We start from the raw sequence: 21224 nt of genomic DNA on the forward strand, positions 1-21224 counted from the left end.
CGTTTCAGGGGTACAATAAATGTATAAATGGTGTTTTAAGTATTCCAAATACAATCTGTCGAATTAATACCATGTAGGATTTCATCCCGAAGGAAACCATCCTGATGAGGGGGCATTATGTTTATGTATTTGGAATTTATACATTTATTATACATTTATTATACCCCTGAAACGGCCGTAGATGATATTCTTTACCCGAATTCACCCGAATCTGTATATATTTATTTTATCTACCTATTTACCCCTGAATTTCTTTAATTTTGAACTCTCATCCGATATTTCGTATAAACATCAAATTCGTAATCGATTCGAACAGTTCGTTTTGAAGCCCTTACCTCGATTTTTTCTCTCTATTTGTCACTTCTCCATTCGGTACATGAACCCAACGTACATGATGCATAGTTTTCACATATGACTTTTACATGTAATTTTGTTCACTGATTTATAAATTTATATGTATATTATTTCGTTATCTGTTTTGAATTATGCTTTGGAATTTGTATTGATTGCCTAGATGTGTTCCTTCTATAATTTCCCTTATCCTTTGATTTAGCTTTCAATGAGCACTTCTTAATACAGTTCATATATCGTGAAGTATATTTAAAAACATACTTTATAAGAAAATTTAACTTTATATATATATATATATATATATATATATGTTGTTGTACTTGGGGATGGTCATATTGCCAGTTTAGCCAATAAAAACACACGCACTGTATATTTAGTGTTAATTTGCTTCAGCTTTATATTACATTAATCTTAATCTTATTTCGGCCAGAGTTCTTTCGTCACACATCTGTGACCTCATCAGTGGTCCTTTGTTTCCTTCTTTCTTATGTGTGTCTCACCTTGCTAACTATCAGCCATTTTGTATTTTGTATTCCTATTGTATGTGTCTACGCATGCGTGTCCTTCAATGTGTCTGTGTCTGTGTCTTTTGTAAGTGCATGTGTGTATGGGGAGTGTCTGTATCACCTATATTCTCTGTTAATACGTGTTCGTTTGTATTTGTTTTTATTTATTTATTTGTTCATGTGTGTGTGTGTTTTTTGTGTTTAATTAAATTTTGTTAGCGTATGTAGTATTTAATTCCATTTGTTTATCTATGTATTGTATTATACTTTGTTCATATTATTATTGGTTTATAGGTAACATGTTGTCACATGCTGTGGTTTGTGGTTTGTTAGTGGTGTGTGTTAGTGTTCCATTCTAGTTTCCTATTCAGGCTAGGTTTCTCTTCTATTATGTGTGTAGCTTCAGTAATTTGTCTAAGTGCTGCATCACTGCTATGTGTAGATAAGATTTTAATTTCTATGGTGTTGATTGAGCCTCTATATTCTTGCTCAGCGTGCTGGTACAGAACTGATGAGTTCTTCCCTTCCTTAAGTTCCCTCCAATGTTCGTTTGCCCGCTCCACAACAACATCTGTTTCAACACACGATTTCACATCAAAAATCTTGCAAAACAAATATATATATATATATATATATATATATATATATATATATATATATATATATTATGCGTTCAAAATTAATGACGAAAATAACTAAGGGCAACATAAACACAATGTGTAATTATTAGTTTGACGATCAATGCGGGATTAAAAACAAAGTGTTTTGACGCTTCGGGTTTAAGTTCCTCGTCAAAAAGTTAGTATTAAAAAAGAAAACAGTGCAAGAAGAAATGAAAGCAGGAGTAACGGGAAAATATCATTTTGTATCAAGTCATGTTTAAAATGGGAAGTTAAATGACCAGAAGTGTTACTGAAAGAAAGAAGTTTCATTCAAACAAGCTCAACAGGGAGATAACTGAAAATGATGTATGTGAGCATGTGAAAAAGGATGTGGTTTAGTTTGAGAATTGTGAATCTTATATATGTACTGGTACCTATCGGTGCAGTGGACGTATGTGCGTATGTCTGTAGGTGTATATGTGTTTGTGCATGTTTTTAAAGATATTAACAAGGTGTTTTAAATGATAGTTTAAATGATAGTTTAACATGTATGTATATATGAATATAAGTATATTGTGAATCCAATGCGGGTGACTGGCTTTGGACTATGTGTGTGCGTTGTGACGTGCATTTATGGAAGGCTTTTGGGAATGATATACAAGCCAAGTGTAAATCTCACTGCGTATGCATTTATGCCGTAGCACTAAAATAGTGCTCAAATAATTATAGGTAGAGTCTAAAGCGATAAGTCCAGATGAGCAGATTTCTCATCAGTTCAGCGAAGATGTTTTCTGTTGCGCTAATCTTTAGTGTTGTGTTGATATCTGCTCAACTATTGTGTATAATTTATGTACTCTGTCCCAAGTCATGGTGTGTGTATAAGTATATATCAAGTACGTAAGTATGTATGCACACGTGCGTATGTTTTTGTGATTGGAACATGGGCGTTCGACATAGCAAAAACACTTGCTAAAGCTACAAACGAATAAGCAGCTCTACGAAAGAATGAAATGAATAAATGTAAAATGGACTTACAAGAAACTCTGTGCACGGCAATAAATTGAACTTATATAGACAGGCTAAGTAATGTTATTTATAACCTAACAATGATAGTAACGAGGCAAATCAGACTCAATCCTAAAAGGGTTATACCTCAACCAAACTGAACTTCGAAAAATGGAAAGAAAATATGATACATAAAACTGATATATTAAATTGCTAGAAAGCTAAAACCTCGTCTTAGTTTACGAAATAGAAAAGAAGGGATCTAATGTGAAAAATTACTTAAATAGCGAAAGAGTATATAATACTTGAGAAAACTGAAAAAGGGACTGAATAATAAAAACTCTCACCACAGACTGAGAAGCTCAGGTCTCAACTCTGAAGGTTTTGGCACTGCAGCATATCATGAAAACCTTCTCACCAGAAACTACTACAACTGTAGGAAATACTTATACAGACTTCATGTACACTTATAACGGAATTGAAGATTTAATACACTGGAATTATATCAGCATTATGAAATTTTAACAGGAAAGCAGTAGCATAAGCATATACCAGGAAAGGTCATAGTGAATGACAAACTGACTGTGGTCTAGGATATATTAATTTATACAGATCGAGAGATGAACATAAAATTGATTTCAAATTTTGTCACAAGGATAGCCATTTCAACGAAGAGGGTAAGTCGATAACACCAACCCTCAGTGTTCAACTGGTACTTATTTTATCAACCCAGAAATGATGAAAAGCAAAGTCGACCTCGGCGGAATTTGAACTCAGAACGTAAAGGCGGACGAAATACCTCTAAACATTTTGCCCGGCATGTTATAACTCTCACGAAAATAAAAAATGTAAAATTATCCAAACATTAAAGATTTAGAAATAGAGATAACCAAAATATGAAAATTGTAAGCAGAAACAATAGCTACTCTAATTGGTACTTTGGGAATGATCTTAAAAAATACAAACAAATGAATAACCATTTTCAGTACAAGAGAAAATTCAAAACCGATGCACGCACCCAAGACATACTGATTGTGCTCGTTTGCTAAATTGCTAAAGCATGCAACAAAAAATGATTTCTTTTATGTTTTACTTGTTTCAAGGTTACCGCCTTAAAGAATTTTTTAGTCGAATGTATCGACCCCAGTACTTATCTTTTTTTATAAGCCTGGTTCTTATTCTATCAGTCTTTCTTGCTGAACCGCTAAGTTACGGGGACGTAAATACACTACACCAGCAGTGGTAGGAAGGACAAACACAGACACAAACGCACACACACACACACACACATATGTATATATACATACATACATACATATATATATATATATATATACGATGAGCTTCTTTCAGTTTCCGTCTACCAAATCCACTCGCAAGGCTTTGGTCGGCCTGAGGTTATAGAAAGAAGATACTTGCCTATGGTGCTACGCGGTAGGACTGAGCCCTAACCATGTGGTTGGGAAGCAAGCTTCTTACCACACAGCCATGTTGAAATAATAATATTAATGGCTCCTTTTGTAGGTATTTACCGACACAAGTGACGAAGATTATGATGAAATATATCAAGTCTTTTCATTCCGTTAAGAAGATTAAGTTGATCACAACGGATCAAAACAGAACAAGAGATTAAAAATGCAATATAAAAAAAACTGCCGTTGTTATCGCAAAAATTTCCATTACATAATATTTTGCTTCGAATATCGTTCATATTCACACGAATGGACAGAGTTCAAATTTATGAAAAATGTTCATGAGAAAATTAAAGTGTCTCAAATAACAGTTAATGCAAGTCTAGAACGATGCGCATATCAGTCAAAATGTGTGCATGCGTGTGTTTTTGTGTATGCGTGTATGTGCGGGCGCGCATCTGTGTCTGAGAGAGATAGAAATAGAAGTAGAGAGAGGGAGAGAGAGAACAAGAGAGAGAGAGAGAGAAAGACAGCAGTTATGGTACCTTGAGATTTCGAAAATTCGTGCAGCGAAGTCAGCTTGCAAATTATTCGATTCTCTTGAACTGATTAAAAAGAAATTGTTCTTTTCATAGATTTTACTAAGCTCCAATTGAAGTTCTCTTAAGCAAACGCATCAAAAGTAGTAATTCTGATTGACTGAAAATAGCCACACAAACAACTGTTACCTACGATATGATTGTTCTGCTTGCATAATGGGACAAGTGAAATTAGATATTTCTGTGTGAGTCGAAATGCCTAAGAACCCATTTTGAAGATTCTGTACCGATTTTATCAAGAGAGACATCAAACTAAGTAGTGAAATGGAAATAACTCATTGGGTAACTTCATAGACAGAGACGTGTCATGAACGTTGTGTACGTAGATGAAAGAAGCAGTGGGTTTGCAGGTCCAAGGTCACACATTTTGTAAAGGTGAACTGTTGATTATATCGTACCAGTATTTGACTAACATTTTCTTATCGACCCTAGAAGACGATAGGAAGCTTTCGACTGATTCTTTGATTTGCCACATGGGTAAGAAAAAGCATCAAGGACATACTTGAATATTATCATAAAAAATACAAATGAATAAAATGTGATATATGAATGTATGTGTGTATGTCATTATTCAGTCTATTTCAAGATTTCTTGCCAATAGAGAAAGAACCGGTTTCTAACCTAGATCCAAGGTTTCTTCGTTGGAATTTCAACATCAACAACAGGGTATTTTTGTGTGTATGTATGTATGTATGTATGTATGTATGTATTCTCATGTATATAGTTACATATCTAGACATGCTCATATATATATTTAAATGATAAACTTCTGGAAAGTTTTACAGATCTTTACAGTTCCAGTGATGGACTGGACTGTAGCCTTCGAATTAGCTGTCTCCTTTCTGATTTTGAGAAGCCTAATTTCTCAAGAGTGGTATTTATGCAGTGTGTTACATATCTCAGGGCCCAAATAATTACAGGTATAAACTTGTATCTTTAATCTAGGTAGAGTAACTGCAGATTTCTCAATAGTTCAGCATAGATGTTCTCCTTTTCACTGATCTTCAGGTTTATGTTAACATCCGCTGGGCAGCTAATTTCCACAACTATGCACAGTTTCTCTTCTCTATCCCAAATCATTATATCAGATCTATTGTACTTACATGTTACTGAGGTCTTCACTGGGACTTTCCGCCAGTATTCCTTTTTATTATGAGTAGCTATGGCCTCTGCCATATTGTGGGTTCTTATTTCTTTTTCCACGGGATTATCCATCCGACAGATTTCAATATAGAATGTCCTAGCTACAACATGTCTCATCGGTAGATAATACCGTGATGACATTTTCGGACAACTGCTTATGATGTGGGTGATATCTTCAGTATGAACCCCACAAAGTCTGCATCGGTTGTCACATTTTACTGCTTTTCTTGCATCTCTATCCCTTTTGCGCATCAAGTACTTGGTTGACATTTCCTCTTCTTGGATTGAAAACGCATGTCCTTCAAAGTGGGAGGTAGTAATCCGGCTATTGGTCCATGATAAACTGCTGTGATGATCGATGTTATTATCATAACGTATGTATGTATGTATGTATGTATGTATGAGCGCCGGGACGAAGAAATATCCGGGTTGGTGATCGATGGCGCAGTAAGCCCACTGTGAGTGAGAGACACCTGGTTTTTGTTCAGGCATCTTTCTAGGAGAAAGTTTATTTGTATATAAAACCCGTTTCTCTACAAAGCCGGATATCTTGCATTTTGCTTTGTCTCTGGGTTTGTTGGCATGGCTAGTGACAGTCGTTGTGGTGTTGTACAAGTCGCACACGACTTAAAACCCTTGCACGGGCATTGCTGACACTACCTATCAGTGATGGTCATGCTCCTCTAACGAGTAGACAGCCATCTTATCATACATGTGTGTGTGTGTGTGTGTGTGTGTGTGTGTGTGTGTGTGTGTGTGTGTGTGTGTGTGTGTGTGTGTGTGCATTGAGACAGACAGAGACGAGACAGAGATGTATGTGTGAAAGAAATGACTATATCTTCATTGAAATGTGGAGCTTTTCAATTCGGAGAATCAGCTTTGACTATATCTTTTATCTTTTACTTGTTTCAGTCATTAGACTGTGGCCATGCTGGGGCACTACCTTGAAGGATTTTAGTTGAACAAATCAACCGCAAGATTATTTTTAAGCCTGACATTTATTTTTCTCCCTCTTTTGCCGAACCATTAAGTTACGGGGGGGGGGGGGGAAATACACCAACACCGGTTGTGAAGTGGTGGTAAGGAAACAAATACAGATATATATATATATATATATATATATATCAGCCCCTTCACACTTCGTTCATTCCACTCTTCGTTCTTTCGTTCCCCCTCTCTCACATTTCCTGGCCTTCTCTTCATGCTCACCTTCCCTCTTTCACTCTGTCCCTTTCATTTTTTTCTCGCCACTCCTTAATTTTTCTATCCTTCTGCCTCTACCTCTCTCTCTTTTCTCCTCTATGTGACCGGTGTTCGGCCAAGCCTGAACTTTCTTTCTTGGTGTGGCTACCATCCGTGCAACATCTATATTCCTCCCTGTGCCTGTCAAATCTTATGTCCTTGCCGTAACACTTTGCTTTCACACACCAGCTTAATTAAATTCGTCCTTAGTCGAAAAGCACCCGTTGATATGTCCTGTTATTTGTATTTGTGTGCCATTTCTCCGTTTTTTTCCGTTTTTGTTTTCGTATACATTCGCTGCTTTCTTCCAAGGAAACTAGTGCTCTTAGCTTAGTTTTTCCTTGGGGATGGCCAGATTGGAGCAATCTCGAGTATAAACAGCCGAAATTGCAAAGATAATCTGGAACTCGACTGAGGAAAGAAAACTCCGAATGACCTTCCTTGTTTTCTTTGTATCGTCTGTCTGGATGTTTCGTTGTCCCTTTTTTTGTATCACCTAACTGTCTTGATGTTTTGCGTTCTTGTCCCATTTTTATATTTTTTATATATAAAAATATAGCTGCGTACGTACATTTTGGTCTCTTATATGTATATATCCGGACTTCTTTCATTTTCCGTCTACCAAATCCACTCACAAATCTTTGGTCGATCCGAGGTTATTGTAGAAGACACTTGCACAAGGTACCACGTAGTAGGACTGAACCTGGAACCATGTGGTTGGAAACAAGCTTCTCATCACACAGCCAGCCTGTTATAACATTTTTAAAAATACTTTTTTAATCATCTTTGTCATATTTTGACACGTAAAACTCTTCTACAATTTCACATTCATTTATACAAATGTGTTTCAATGAATTTCTTGTTTCTTGTTTATATTTTTGATTTTTTTAGTCTGTATATGTATGTGTACATGTATATGTATGTATGTATACACACACACACACACACACACACACAAACACACACACACATATATATATATTCAGAGAGAGAGAGAGAGAGAGAGAGAGAGAGAGAGAGAGTTGACAATTTTCGCCAAAATCACTGAAAATTAGACAAACAATTTGTTGTTTGAACTATAATATCAATTCGACCAGATCAATTTGGTCTTATATTCCTGGAAATATTATGCTATTAACATGGAGGGATAGAATAACGTTTACAATATATCAAAAACAAACATAGAGAAGTGCCAGATGGAAAGAGATAGTATACACAAACGCGCGCACACTCACGCACACATAGATATATGTGGGTGTGTACGCGTGTGTGTGTGTGTGTGTGTGTGTGTGTATGTGTGTGTATGTGTGTGTCGCTTATTCATGAGGATTCTAATCTAGAATCAGTAGCATTCGCCGCCAGGTACTAGCTTTTTATCTTCTCTAGAAACAAAGATAATTTTCAAGACATCAAGAATAATTTATATATATATATATATATATATATATATATATATATATATATATATATATACATACATACATACATACATACATACATACATACATACATACATACACACACACAGCTATACAAGTATATACAGACACAGACACACACAAATACATATATATGTACACGTATATTTACATACTTATACATATATGTATATGTAGAAATGCATATGTACAAATGCGTGTATGTATTTGTGTGTGTGTCTGTGTGTGTATAAATGTATATACACGGAAAATTTTGACGGTGATGTCGAAAGTTGAGCTCACTAGCCGTCATCATGCAGGTTCCTTGCGAAAGTAAATATGTAGTCACAGGCGTAGCAGTATGACAGGAAGGTTGCTTCCCAACTATATGGTTTGGGGTTCAGTCCCATTGTATGACACCTAGGGCGAGTGTCTTTTCCTAAAGCCTCAGGCCGACCAAAGCCTTGTGAGTGGATTTGGTAGACGGAAACTTGTGTGTGCGTGCATGTTTATATGTATATATATGTGTGTATATGTATGTGTATATGTATGTATATATATATATATGTACATATATGTGTGTATGTGTGTGTGTATGCATATATATATATATATATATATATATATATATATATATATATATATATATATATATAATACACACACACGTACATACATATATGCATATATTTATACTTAGATATGTTTGCATTTTTAAGCGTTTGTTTCCCAACCACATGGTTCTAGGTTATTCGCTCCCACTTCGTGGCACCTTGGGTGTCTTCTACCATAGCTTCGAGCCGACCAATGCTTTGTTAGTGGATTTGATAGAGAGAAAATGAAAGAAGCCATTCGGATAGATAGATAGATAGATAGATAGATAGATAGATAGATAGATAGATAGATAGATAGATAGATAGATAATGGGTCGGTTGAAAAATTTCCAAGATATTCTTAAAGAATGTGACCAAATGAGGTGTTTTTTTTTATCATAGTTCCCCTAGCAGTTCACATACCTTTTCCATAGGTGTTGCAGAGTTTGGATCCCATTCCTATAGAAGCTTTCATCCAGTTGGTCAAAAAAATCATCAACAGCAGATATGACGTCATCAGCATTGCGATTCTGGTTCTCATCCAAGTATATTTTCATTTATGGGAATAGAGGAGGAGGAGGACTGCGAAGTCCAATCTTCGTTCTCGCGTATAAAACCTGATTGGAGTATATTTAGCGCGCGATATTTTTCTTTGAGTATAAAATATAGTCGTTTGGTTTTAATAAGGGATCCGCAATAAAAAGCACTAACTTGAAAGATGTGTTAGTAGAAATACTAGAAGAAACATAGGAAGATAACGCCGCTGACATGTTAGCGGTGAATGTAACTTTTTCTTAAATGCAAACAATATAAGTTGTATTAATTATGCTAAGGTGCATGTTCTACAGCCTGAGGGTACGTAAGCCTTTCGATGAGCTCGAGAGGTAAGATGCGGAAACAGACATGCAATATAGCTTCTTTCGATAGATGGAGACGTTGGAACAACTGTCAGTAGAAGAGATAAAGTGATGTGAAACCTTAATATGTTACTTATATGACAGCTGCGCAAATGGCAAATTTGCGGAACAGGATGGTTTGCACTCATGCTTTATTCGAACGTGCAAGATTTCTTTCTTTTCCTGTCCTGGTGGTCATTTACCGCAACTGGTATTATTTCCAGAAGAAGGCGACAAGCTGGCAGAATCGTGAGCACGCCGGACAAAATGCTTTGCAGCATTTCGTTCATCTTTACGTTCCGAGTTCAAATTCTGCCGAGGCCTGCTTTGCCTTTCATCCCTTCGGGGTTCGATGAAATAAGTACTAATTGAACACTGGGGTCAATGTAATCGACTAACCCTTTCCCCAAAAGTTTCAGGCTTTGTGCCTGTAGGAGAAAGAATTATTTCCAGAGGAATGGTCGCTCCAATGAGTAAGGATGTTAACATGAAAGTCACGGTCAATTATCTTCGGCGTAATAACTCGACTAAATGTGATAGAGGATGAAAGGCAAACTCGAACTCGATCCAACACTAACAACAACTTCTTTCTAAGAAATACTGCGTGTACCCGTTCAAATTAATGCTGCTAAATAGTTGGCACTTATGGCATTTAAACAGAGTCGTGTTGACGGTTGGCATGGTAACTTCTGTTTCCAGTTTAAATAGTTTACAAACTTGCGTTACTGTAATGCATCAAGAATATCACTATGTAAAATTTGTCATTTCCTTTTCTCACTTAGCAAAGAATATTTTCATGCTGAAATTATTTGCTATTTCATGTCAGTCCTATTTAAATTCTGTTTTCTTTTCTAAAGAATCTGTTCATTAACCATATTTAAATTTAGCGTCATTCTTTAATTTCCTGCCGCTATTTTCAGTTTTCGCTGGTATATTTAAATTCAAGATGTTAAGTTTTATATACTTTCAATCAGTCTGGATAGATGTAAATAAAGATAATTATATCTTTCAAGACTTGATAACTTTTTCTTCTTTCCGGGAGATGTAATTTTCTTTTCCAAGACTATTTCAAAAATAACTCCAGCTACAGAACAGATAAAGATTCATAAACTGATGCCGTTTAGAGAAACTTATTATATCTGATTCATTTTCAAAAACACACACATACGCACTTACATGCTATCACTTACCTTGCTGCATCGGCTGCAAACCCAATGGTCGCCGCCCGTAACGGGGAGTAGAGAATAATCAATAGATAAAGAGGCCTGACCGGCCGCTGTCGATACATCAGGTGTTCTAGGGCCCCGTACAGACGATTTTCTCCACAAAATAGGGATAACGGTAGCTCGTCGGAAAAATGAACCCCGTGAGGTTGTGTGGCTGCTGCAGCAAATGTCGCTGGCCATTGTTCGCATCAGTGCCATCATGGTCACTACCGCGGGGTGCGGTCGAGTTCACCATTTGTTCTTGGGTACGTGACCCATCGCTCCGCTCTTCATCCATCTTCTCCTGCTTTATTGCACAGCAAATACATTTGATCGCTATAAACAGATAATTTGTGCAGGTCGTAGGGCAGCGAGCTGGCAGAATCATTAGCACATCGGGCGAAATGATTAGTGGTATTTCGTCTGCCGTTACGTTCTGAATTCAAATTCCGCCGAGGTCGACTTTGCCTTTCATCCTTTCGGGGTCTATTAAATAGGTACTAGTTATGCACTGGCGTCGATGTAATCGATTGAATCCCTTTGTCAGTCTTTGTTTGTCCTCTCTATGTTTAGCCCCCTGTGAGCAATAAAGAAATTAATTTGTGCAGGCCGTTCAGTAAAAACCGAACACTCATACGTTGTCTTCGACGAGAAATGGAAATTCTATCATATACAAAATACAGTGTGATTGGCTTTGTGCCAAAATTTGAAACCATTATCTTTAAATAACATTCATACATGTTAAGTTAAATGGTGAATTTTTCCAATTCGAGATGAGAAGCAAAATTAAAATTTACTTAACTATATTGCATCCTATGTCACGAGTAATTTACACTTATTATTTTTTTTTCTTTCTTTTAAGTATTTGTGTTACTGTGCATATTTCCATCAGCGCTTATTTTCTGTGCCATTAAACTGTTACGGATAAAAGGTTTATAATTGATTTGATATTATATATGGTGACAGACTGTAAGTGTTCATTCCTGCAAGACCATGCTATATGATAATATATAATCAGTGTTTTAGGTCTTTCTTATCACTCAATAAGTACAAACACACAGGCACAAACACACATACTCTTTCGCATATGTACACGCATAAAGGTATGAATGGTTGGTTAAAAAGTTCACTTTACAGCTTTTAGGCTCAGAGTTTGATCCTCAGGTTACGATACCCAAGTTTCGCCAAAAATATTTACGCAAATGCCATACATCTTTATCATATACCTTGTGAGTGGAAATGGGGAAATGATTTGTGTTTAGAAGTTCGTTGGATGGAATGTACTTAAAGAGTTCGACCGTGTCACACTGTATCGCTCTAATTCTGACTGAGAATTGCGTCAAGAGTTAACGGGTCGGCCGCTTTGCACGCTAAATAAATAGGTTGAGTTGATCGGACAACTGGATAGTCATGTCTCAATATTAATGGATAAGTCTATTTTGTGTGGTGGGAGGTGGAGCGTGTATGTGTGCATGTTTAACATTGAGCAGATGAAATCAAAACCAGAGAGCATATGGAAATTTGATGGTGTGAGGATTTGAAGGCGACTGTTTTTAGATTAATTATACAAGGCGCAACCATGGCTGTGAGGTAAAGAGGCTCGCTTTGCATCCATGTGATTTTCGGTTCAGATTCACTGTGCGGTACCTTGAGTAAGTATCTTCTACTATAGCCTTGGACCAACAAATGCGTTGAGAGTCAATTTGGTAGACAGAAGCTGTGTGGAAGCTTGTCGTGTACGTGTGTGTATGTGTGTGTGTGTGCGTGTGCGTGAGCATGAGTGTTTTTGTGTGAGCGCTTGTCCCTACTCTACGACTTGACAACCAGTATTGGCTTACGTACGCCCTCGTAACTCAGAGAATCGGCAAAAAAACTGATAAAATAAGTACACACTTAAAATAAGTACTGAGGTCGATTTGTTCGACCAAGATCCTTCGAGGAGGTACTCCAAAATGGCCACAGTTCAGTGATTGAAAGAACTAAAAGATAAAGCATTAAACATGGAAGCGTATTTTGTAAGGGATGGCAATGTTTTGAAGCAACACTATCTAATAACTGGAAATATGTTTACTGTCGATTGGCGATATTCGGTTGAACTCGAACAAAATACCTTGCGATATACTACGTCCCTTTATGTTCATCCAAACCTCACGTACGACAATTTAGACATTTTACCTTCCGAGGTCGATGAGATAAGTCTTAATCAAAATACCGGTGTCCAATTGTTAACTTTAACATTTAAAAGACAGTCTTTAATCATGTCCGCGTCCAAAATCTGGAAACAGTAAAAGAATAAATGAATAAAAGAATAAAGCAATATCCAAGACAAATTTATCAAAAGTCACTAGTTTCAGTGCTAAAAAGCCTAAGGACATATTTTGCTATTGAACATCATTTCAGTCCTAACATTTCAAACAAGGCCAAAACTCAGGTGTGTACGAAAATAAAAATACGTATACATAAGGATTCAAAAAACAATTTTCTGATTACATTACCTAAACATGAAAGAGAATATTCTCAGTCTCCGCAGCGTGTAAGTCATATGTATAGATATAGATATATATATATATATATACAGGCAGATATTTACTACAGAGACTCTGTGGTAAATATCTGCGGCTATTATGGTGTCATTTTATGGCTGGCTGCTATATAGTGGCAGTCAATATATTTCAGCTTGCTAAAAATGCAATTTTGTGTTACCTTTCTTTTGTCTGAATGGCGGGTAGGATGAAGTTCCACCAAGAGCACTCAAGAAAATTTGAAGAACTTCGCTGCTAGTACCTTTAAGATAGAAACTAACAAATGACTATAATTTTTTATACTCTCTAAAAGCCAAAACTTTGTTTTTATGCTTTTATTCTTTCTTTCTTTTTATGATTCACTAATTCTTCTTAAACGGTCAACTCAACCGACGTTTTGTTTTGTTTTGTTTTGTTGGGCTTGTAATATGTTAAGGTAACCATTTAACCATTTAAATATGCTCAACTAGATAGGGGCATAAATTATAGTTGACTCGTGTATTCCACAGCAAATAACCTTTATGTATGATTTTGAAGAATCAATCTTTGAAATTGTGTCTAGGACATCTCATGAATTAATGGTTGCATATATTATTGAATAATATAGCAATGCTCATGGGATCAGTATTTGATGAAACAATTGTAAATCAATGAAATAAAGGGACTCGCTCACTCTATTTTACTTCGTTAAATTAGGTATGGATGGATGGATGGATGGATGGATGGATGGATGGATGGATGACCTGCGACACCAACCCCTGTTCTGGCACTGATTTTCTATATATCACTGGTGGAGAGACGAGTCGCTGCTATCTCTAGCGGTCAAGTGTCTATCGTTGACAAGACCAAGGAAGGTCGAAATCACATGATCAGGTCACCTCGGCGCTGGAGATGGCGGGGATTTATTTCCCGGCTAGCAATAAAAACAAGACTGCATTTTGCACCAAAAGCCAATATGAGAGATTTTTTCATTGTATCTACTGCAATACTGTTTGTTCTAACAGAACATCCACGTTTAAATGCGGATAAATATTATCTTGCAGTGTGTAGAATTGGTTTAGGGATGGACTGTCCATTTTCACTGGATGCTAACCATTTTCGTTTTCGTTGGACACCATTATGGAAAAGCCACTTTTTATCACTTGGGATGATTCTACCCTAGAAAGGTTCGGCAGCAAGTCTGCTTTTCAGTGACGAGCAAAGGACAACTCTTTGATTAAGTTGAGAAGTAGTCAAATGATGAATGACCCTCTGACCAAGTTTTGACACTTCCTAGTCAATGAAGGTGTTTTACGATTGAAGCGTGACTTGCATTGAACTGTTTGGCAAATACTCGTGCAGTCTTTACATTTTTATCACCTACGGTTTTCAGAAGAACAATATTACCAGAGCGTGGTCGTCCAGAACGAGAAGAACCTGCGACAGAAAAATTTCCCGAACACTTAAATTTTCATTTTATAAAGAAAATGAATTTTTCTTCTTGTTTACATTGCTGAGAATTTCCTTTTGAATTCATACAGCATGCAGGCTGTGGTATTGGTCTGATCTAAACTCTTTTTTAAAGAGTAAAAATGATACAAATTTAACTGCTATGGTTTTAAATAATTTGCAAAGAAAGAAAAAGCATTAGAATGTAAAAGTTAATGCTTATTTTACTGTCAGATTGAGAAAGTGCCCTCGAAGTGATCATGTCACAAATGCGACAAGATTTCCTTTCCAACCCAATAAATACATACATGTGTATGTATTTATATACAAGGCCTGAAATTCATGGGCAGGGAGGTTCATGCCTCGCTGATACTTATTTCATCGACCCCGAAGAAATGAAAGGTGAAGTCGGCAGAATCTGAACCCAGAATGTAAAGACGAATGAAATGCGCTGAGCACATGACTTTGTCAGCTCGCCGCCCTCACATACACACGCACACACACACACACACACACACACACACATGCATACACATACACATATGTGTGTGTGTGTGTGTGCATGCGTGTGTGTCGTTATATATACATAAGTATACACACATACATGTGTACATATGTATTTGCCTATATTGAATATAAACGAATATATTTGTATGCATTTACACATACGCAAACATAATAATGTATATTATATATATATATATATATATATATATATATATATATATATATATATATATATATATATATATATATACACGACAAGCTTCTTGGCTTCTTTCAGATTCTGTCTACCAAATCCTGTAACGAGGCTTTGGTCGAGCAGAGATTGAACCCGGGACTATGTGATTGGGAAGTAAACTTCTTACCAAACAGCCACGCCTGCGCTTAAATATTCGTGTGTGTGTGTGTGTGTGTGTGTGTGTGTGTGTGTGTGTGTGTGGATACATATATATATATATATATATATATATATATATATATATATATATATATATATATATAGATAGATAGATAGATAGATAGATAGATAGATAGATAGATAGATAGATATATTGAGATTCAGTTGAATTAGGTACTTAAGTTGAAGCACCAAGTCAGTCCAGTATTATCTGCACAGCTCGAAGTAAGGTAAATAAAATCAAAATAAGCAACAGGATATCAAGTAATCGTACTGCATCACTTCTTGAGATATCCTGTTGCTTATTTTGATTACAGATATATATATATATATATATATATATATATATATATATATATATATATATATATATAAGAATTTAAGGAATGGAGAAAACGCATGTTTCTATTAACCCATTTATTCTATCAGAAGAATTTTTATTCATTAAGATAGAAGAAATACACATATATATATATATATATATATATATATATATATATATATATATATATATATATATATATATATACATACACATACATACATACATATATATTTAAACATACATACATATATATGTGTGAATGTGTGTGTGTATACATACATTTTAGAAGGCTAAGTTTGTTATCTATACACACACAACACACACAACACACACATGCACATACACACGCACACGCACGCACATAAACATACATACATGTGTGTGTGTGTGTGTGTGTGTGTGTGTGTGTGTGTGTGTGTGTAACTGAAGATGTTAGCTAGCATTTCCATTGCTGTCACTGTTGTCTTTCGAAAGACAACAAAGAAAAAGTCTGTTCAAAAACAAAAACAGATCATATCGTGATATATTTTCTTCCATTCAGACTAAAAGTAAGCGGGCACACGAATGCGAGTATCTAGCTTTCCATCAGAAACCTACTTGTTGCCTCGGGCATGAATTGAGAGGAGCGCACGATCTAAGTAACACGGCATTGTAAGGAAAGAATATAATTCTGAATTGATGTATGCAATTAATCAACTAATCTATACTATATATAAAACAGAGATGTGTGTGTAATCGCTTTTCACGTGAAATCGACTTCACCAAATGCTTCCATACTTGTCATGCATGAATAATTTGACCTTGGATAAATCTTAGGTTCTTCATTTGATTTTTTTAATTAAAAATAAATAATATTGCTTTATATTTAAGATTCACTTCTTTAAAAAGGTTCCTCAATGTCAACTTCCGGTATTGACGTAACAACCGCAAAAAGCTTCACTCTCTATTTTGTGTGTGAGTGTGTGTGTGAGTGTGTATGAGAGGGAGAGAGGGAGAGAGAGAGTAAATACTACATACACACCGCTCTCTCACTCTGTCTCACACACATACACACGCACACACACACCCCTTGACTCACTCACACTCTGTCTCTTACAAACACACACATACATAAATGTATACAAACATATTTACAAAGACACACGTGCGTATGCGCGCGCGTGCGTGTTTGTAAGAGACAGAGTGTGAGTGAGTCAAGGGCTGTGTTGTCATATGCATACATCCAAAGATGTATGTATATTTATGCATGTACGTATACATGACAACAAACCTCTCTCTCTCACTCACACTCTATCTCTTACAAACACACACATACATAAATGTATACAAACATATTTACAAAGACACATGTGTGTATGCGCGCGTGCGTGCGTGTGTACGTGGGGGGTTCCGCAATCGTCATTTATTTCAATTACTCTTGTGAGGATATTCACGTAAATTATTTTTTTCATTTAATTCCCATTTTAATTTTCGTAAGAGTTTCCAAGTACCAATGAGGCTTTTGGCACATCTTCAATTTTCCCCATTCATGAGAGGCGCCCAGCCATCATTCATCTGAGAGTCCATCTACAGAATGTCCTCAAATTTCTATACAGCATATTTTGCCTTTTTTTCTTCAAGTATATAAGCAACAATTTCATTCCCGGGCAACGCTGGGTGCCTCTGCTAGTAACAATATAAAACCTACTGTTTCCTGCCTCTATTTTTGACAGAATATTATTATTGTGCTGTAAAAGGCTTTAGTGGATATAAGAGTTGTTTTGTAAGAGTAAATATGGAAACAAATTGTCAGATTCATGAGTTAACAACATCAACGAGGAAGATACAAAGAGAGAGAGATAGTGAGTGTGAGAGAGCAGGGTGATAGGGGAAGAAATAGAAAGAGAGCGAGAGAGACTGACAAAAAGGCAGGCAGGGAGAGAGAGTGGGAGAATAATGAAGTAAACAGGCAGAGACAAACAATCACATTGAAAAATATTGAAACATTAGTAAGAGTACGACACTTATAGGGATGGACAAACGGTTGGAGAGAGACTGAAGACCGGGGGGAAATGGAATTTTTTAAAAATCAAACTAATAGAGAGAGACAAAGGAATATGTATTGACGAAGTTGAATCATACAAAGAAATGGAGAGATGAGCAAGGGAAGGGAGAGAGGTAAATACAACAGAGAACAGATGGAGCAAAAGGGAAAAAAAAAACAAGATAAGAATGGCTGTAGGTAAATAAGAAGGGAAAATATAATCTATTGTCATTCACAGTAGAATAAATCATATAGTTTCCACAGGGAAGAACATTATCAGTCATAGTTATCATGGTGATGAACGAGAGTAGTAGATTTAATCAACTGTCTGGCTAAGTAAGCAGCAAGATAGGAAAAGATGCAATCCCTAGGAGATAGGCTTATCAAAACTGTTTTAAGTCATTAGCAACGACAGCTAGACACATGAGCCAGTCAACGATTTTTTAAAAATATCTATAGAGTAGCTTTTTATGTAAAACTCGACAGAAATATGTATCGGAGGTCGAGCTGATGAGAGAACTTTAACGTGATCGATTGACCTGCTAGAAACAACAACCAAATCTCCTTCCAGTTACATTCAAACGTTTTACAAAGGAAAAGCATATTGATATTGTCGTACATGTAGAGTGTGGAGGCGCAATTGCCCAGTGGTTAGGGCAGCGGACTCGCGGTCATAGGATCGCGGTTTCGGTTCCCAAACCGGGCGTTGTGAATGTTTATTGAGCGAAAACACCTAAAGCTCCACGAGGCTCTGGCAGGGGATGGTGGCGAACCCAGCTATACTCTTTCACCACAATTTTCTCTCACTCTTACTTACAGCTTCTGTTGTGCTTGTAATTCAAAGGGTCAGCCTTGTCACACTGTGTCACGTTGAATATCCCCGAGAACTACGTTAAGGGTACACATGTCTGTGGAGTGCTCAGCCACTTGCACGTTAATTTCACGAGCAGGCTGTTCCGTTGATCGGATCAAATGGAACCCTCGATGTCGTAAGCGACGGAGTGCCAACAACAACATGTAGAGTGCGTGATAAAAAATAATGTATGATCATCATGGGTGCAACGCCTTTCGTCATGAGTCAGCTCGTGAGACTAAGCAACAGTAGCATGTATTTGAGATAATACGTTCATTTAACAGATCTTTAATTCATAAGATAGTGTTTTAGACGGAAACCTAACAATACTTTATCGTGCCTTGATAACAATAATGCTCTTTTAGTTATAATGATGGAGGTTAATACGAAACCCTAGTCAGTTTACAATGTTGCTGAAATCTACATCTTGCAGTAATTATTTAGGGCTGGATGAATTTATGTTATGTGTCTTGGTAACTGACATGATACAAACTGCAGAGCTTCAATAGGTTCTCTGATACCCTTATCCACTCGAGTATTCGATTACTTATACATACATACATACATACATACATACATACATACATACATACATACACACATCGAGCAGCTAACTCGCACATTACAAATACAGTCTGTAAGTGGAACAGTAAAAATATACAAGACTTTTCTCAAGTTTAGAATGTGATATCGTTTTTGTTAGCTACATCCCAACGATGGAACTTTGTATCTTTGTTAGAAACCAGCTCCCTTCCCACAGGAAGCATTTAAATAATTAAGAACGGAAGAGAACATCCCAACCCCCAGAACCAAAACCTGTGCATTAATGTTCTCATTATCTCTCCTGTCCCACACAAAGAATGCTACAAGTACCTAGGATTTGATGAAAACACATCATACAAAAGATACTGTGAATAAAGGTAGAGTGGCCCGAGAATATTATGCCAGACTAAGAAAAATATGGCAGTCGGAAATCTCTTCTTACAACAAGACAATATCCCAATATTCCGCAATATCCCACAATTGCTGAATCCAATATTTTGGATATTTAACTTGTCTGTAGAAGAATTCCACTCCACAGACGTAAAATCCCGCAAGATATTGACATCAACTGGAAATCTCCACATGAATGGTGATATGGACAGGTTCTACCTAGGAAAAGATGAAGGAGGTAGAGGTATGAGATCAGTGCAGACAGCCTTCGAATGTCGTATCTCAGACAACTCTTACTAAACAACAGCAGCAACAATAATTACAATAACTTAGTACTAAAAAGTGAAGAGAACAATATCCGACGTATCGGCAGCGAGCACCTCAGGAAGTATTCTGTTCTTGATGACCTTCCATACAACCCCAAAGCAGCCAGATTAACTTTCCTGGATATGAAAATTTCATCATACCAAAATGAGACTATGTATGGGTATGTTTCCCGATGACTTGAAGAAGACAATAATATCGACATGGAGCGAAGCCTCTCCTGGACACGTACCTGCTACACCACATCAGACTTCGAAGGCTTTGCATTTCAAGAACAGGAGATTGCTACAAAATACCTAATAAACAAAAGAGACAGTGAAGCCCTTGGAGTTCCAAGATGCAACTGTAAATGTAGATTGTCATATTTTTGTGGAAGGGATCAAGCATGTGATTAGCAACTGTTCAAAAATGACATCTAGGTACTACTTTCTTATGCGACACGGCGTTGCTGCAAAAACAGTATACAATGCCATTCGGAATAAAAAAAAAAACTAGCCTGAAATAAATATACAGAATCTCTTTTATTGAATACATACTCAAACAGCAGTACAACGAATACTGGTGGAGCATGCCCACTAAAACATCTGTTAAATGTAAAGATAACAAGCCGGATATCATTGTTTGAGATAGACAAGTAACAGTATGTACCGTCGAAGCGGTCGTCTGAACTGCTAGAGTAAATATCTCTTTGAGAACAAAAGAGAAAGAGGATAACTAAGGACAACTGCTTCGAAACTACCAGATTCTATATCCAGATTATAAAATCACATTTATACCAATAACAACTGGTGCACTTGGTTTTGTTAATAATGCCTTAGGGACAATCTGAAAAAGAAAAAGAAACCAATCGACTAACTCGCATATCACAAATGCAATCTGTAAGTGGAACGGTAAATATATGCATGACTTTTCTCAAGTTTAGACTGTGACATTGTTTTCGTTA

At 36.5% G+C, this 21224-nt stretch overlaps 1 protein-coding gene across 1 annotated transcript; it reads right to left on the reverse strand.

The window, feature by feature from the left end:
- Positions 1–1606: 1606 nt before the first annotated feature.
- On the reverse strand, positions 1607–10439 carry LOC149137719 (uncharacterized). The gene is made up of 2 exons (XM_089358045.1): positions 9295–10439; positions 1607–7608 (listed from the first exon to the last, which is right to left on the reverse strand). The coding sequence occupies exon 2, from the start codon at positions 6108–6110 to the stop codon at positions 5412–5414; it is 699 nt and encodes a 232-aa protein (XP_089214171.1). The 5' UTR covers positions 6111–7608; positions 9295–10439; the 3' UTR covers positions 1607–5411.
- Between the last annotated feature and the right edge of the window lie 10785 nt (positions 10440–21224).

Source organism: Octopus bimaculoides, chromosome 1 (assembly GCF_046866305.1).
Source record: "Octopus bimaculoides isolate indiv1 chromosome 1, ASM4686630v1, whole genome shotgun sequence".
Classification (NCBI taxonomy): Eukaryota; Metazoa; Mollusca; class Cephalopoda; order Octopoda; family Octopodidae; genus Octopus; species Octopus bimaculoides.

Excerpts from the sequence above, each read along its gene's own strand:
- LOC149137719 (XM_089358045.1), bottom strand. The coding sequence starts at position 6,110 with ATGCCTGAACAAAAACCAGGTGTCTCTCACTCACAGTGGGCTTACTGC.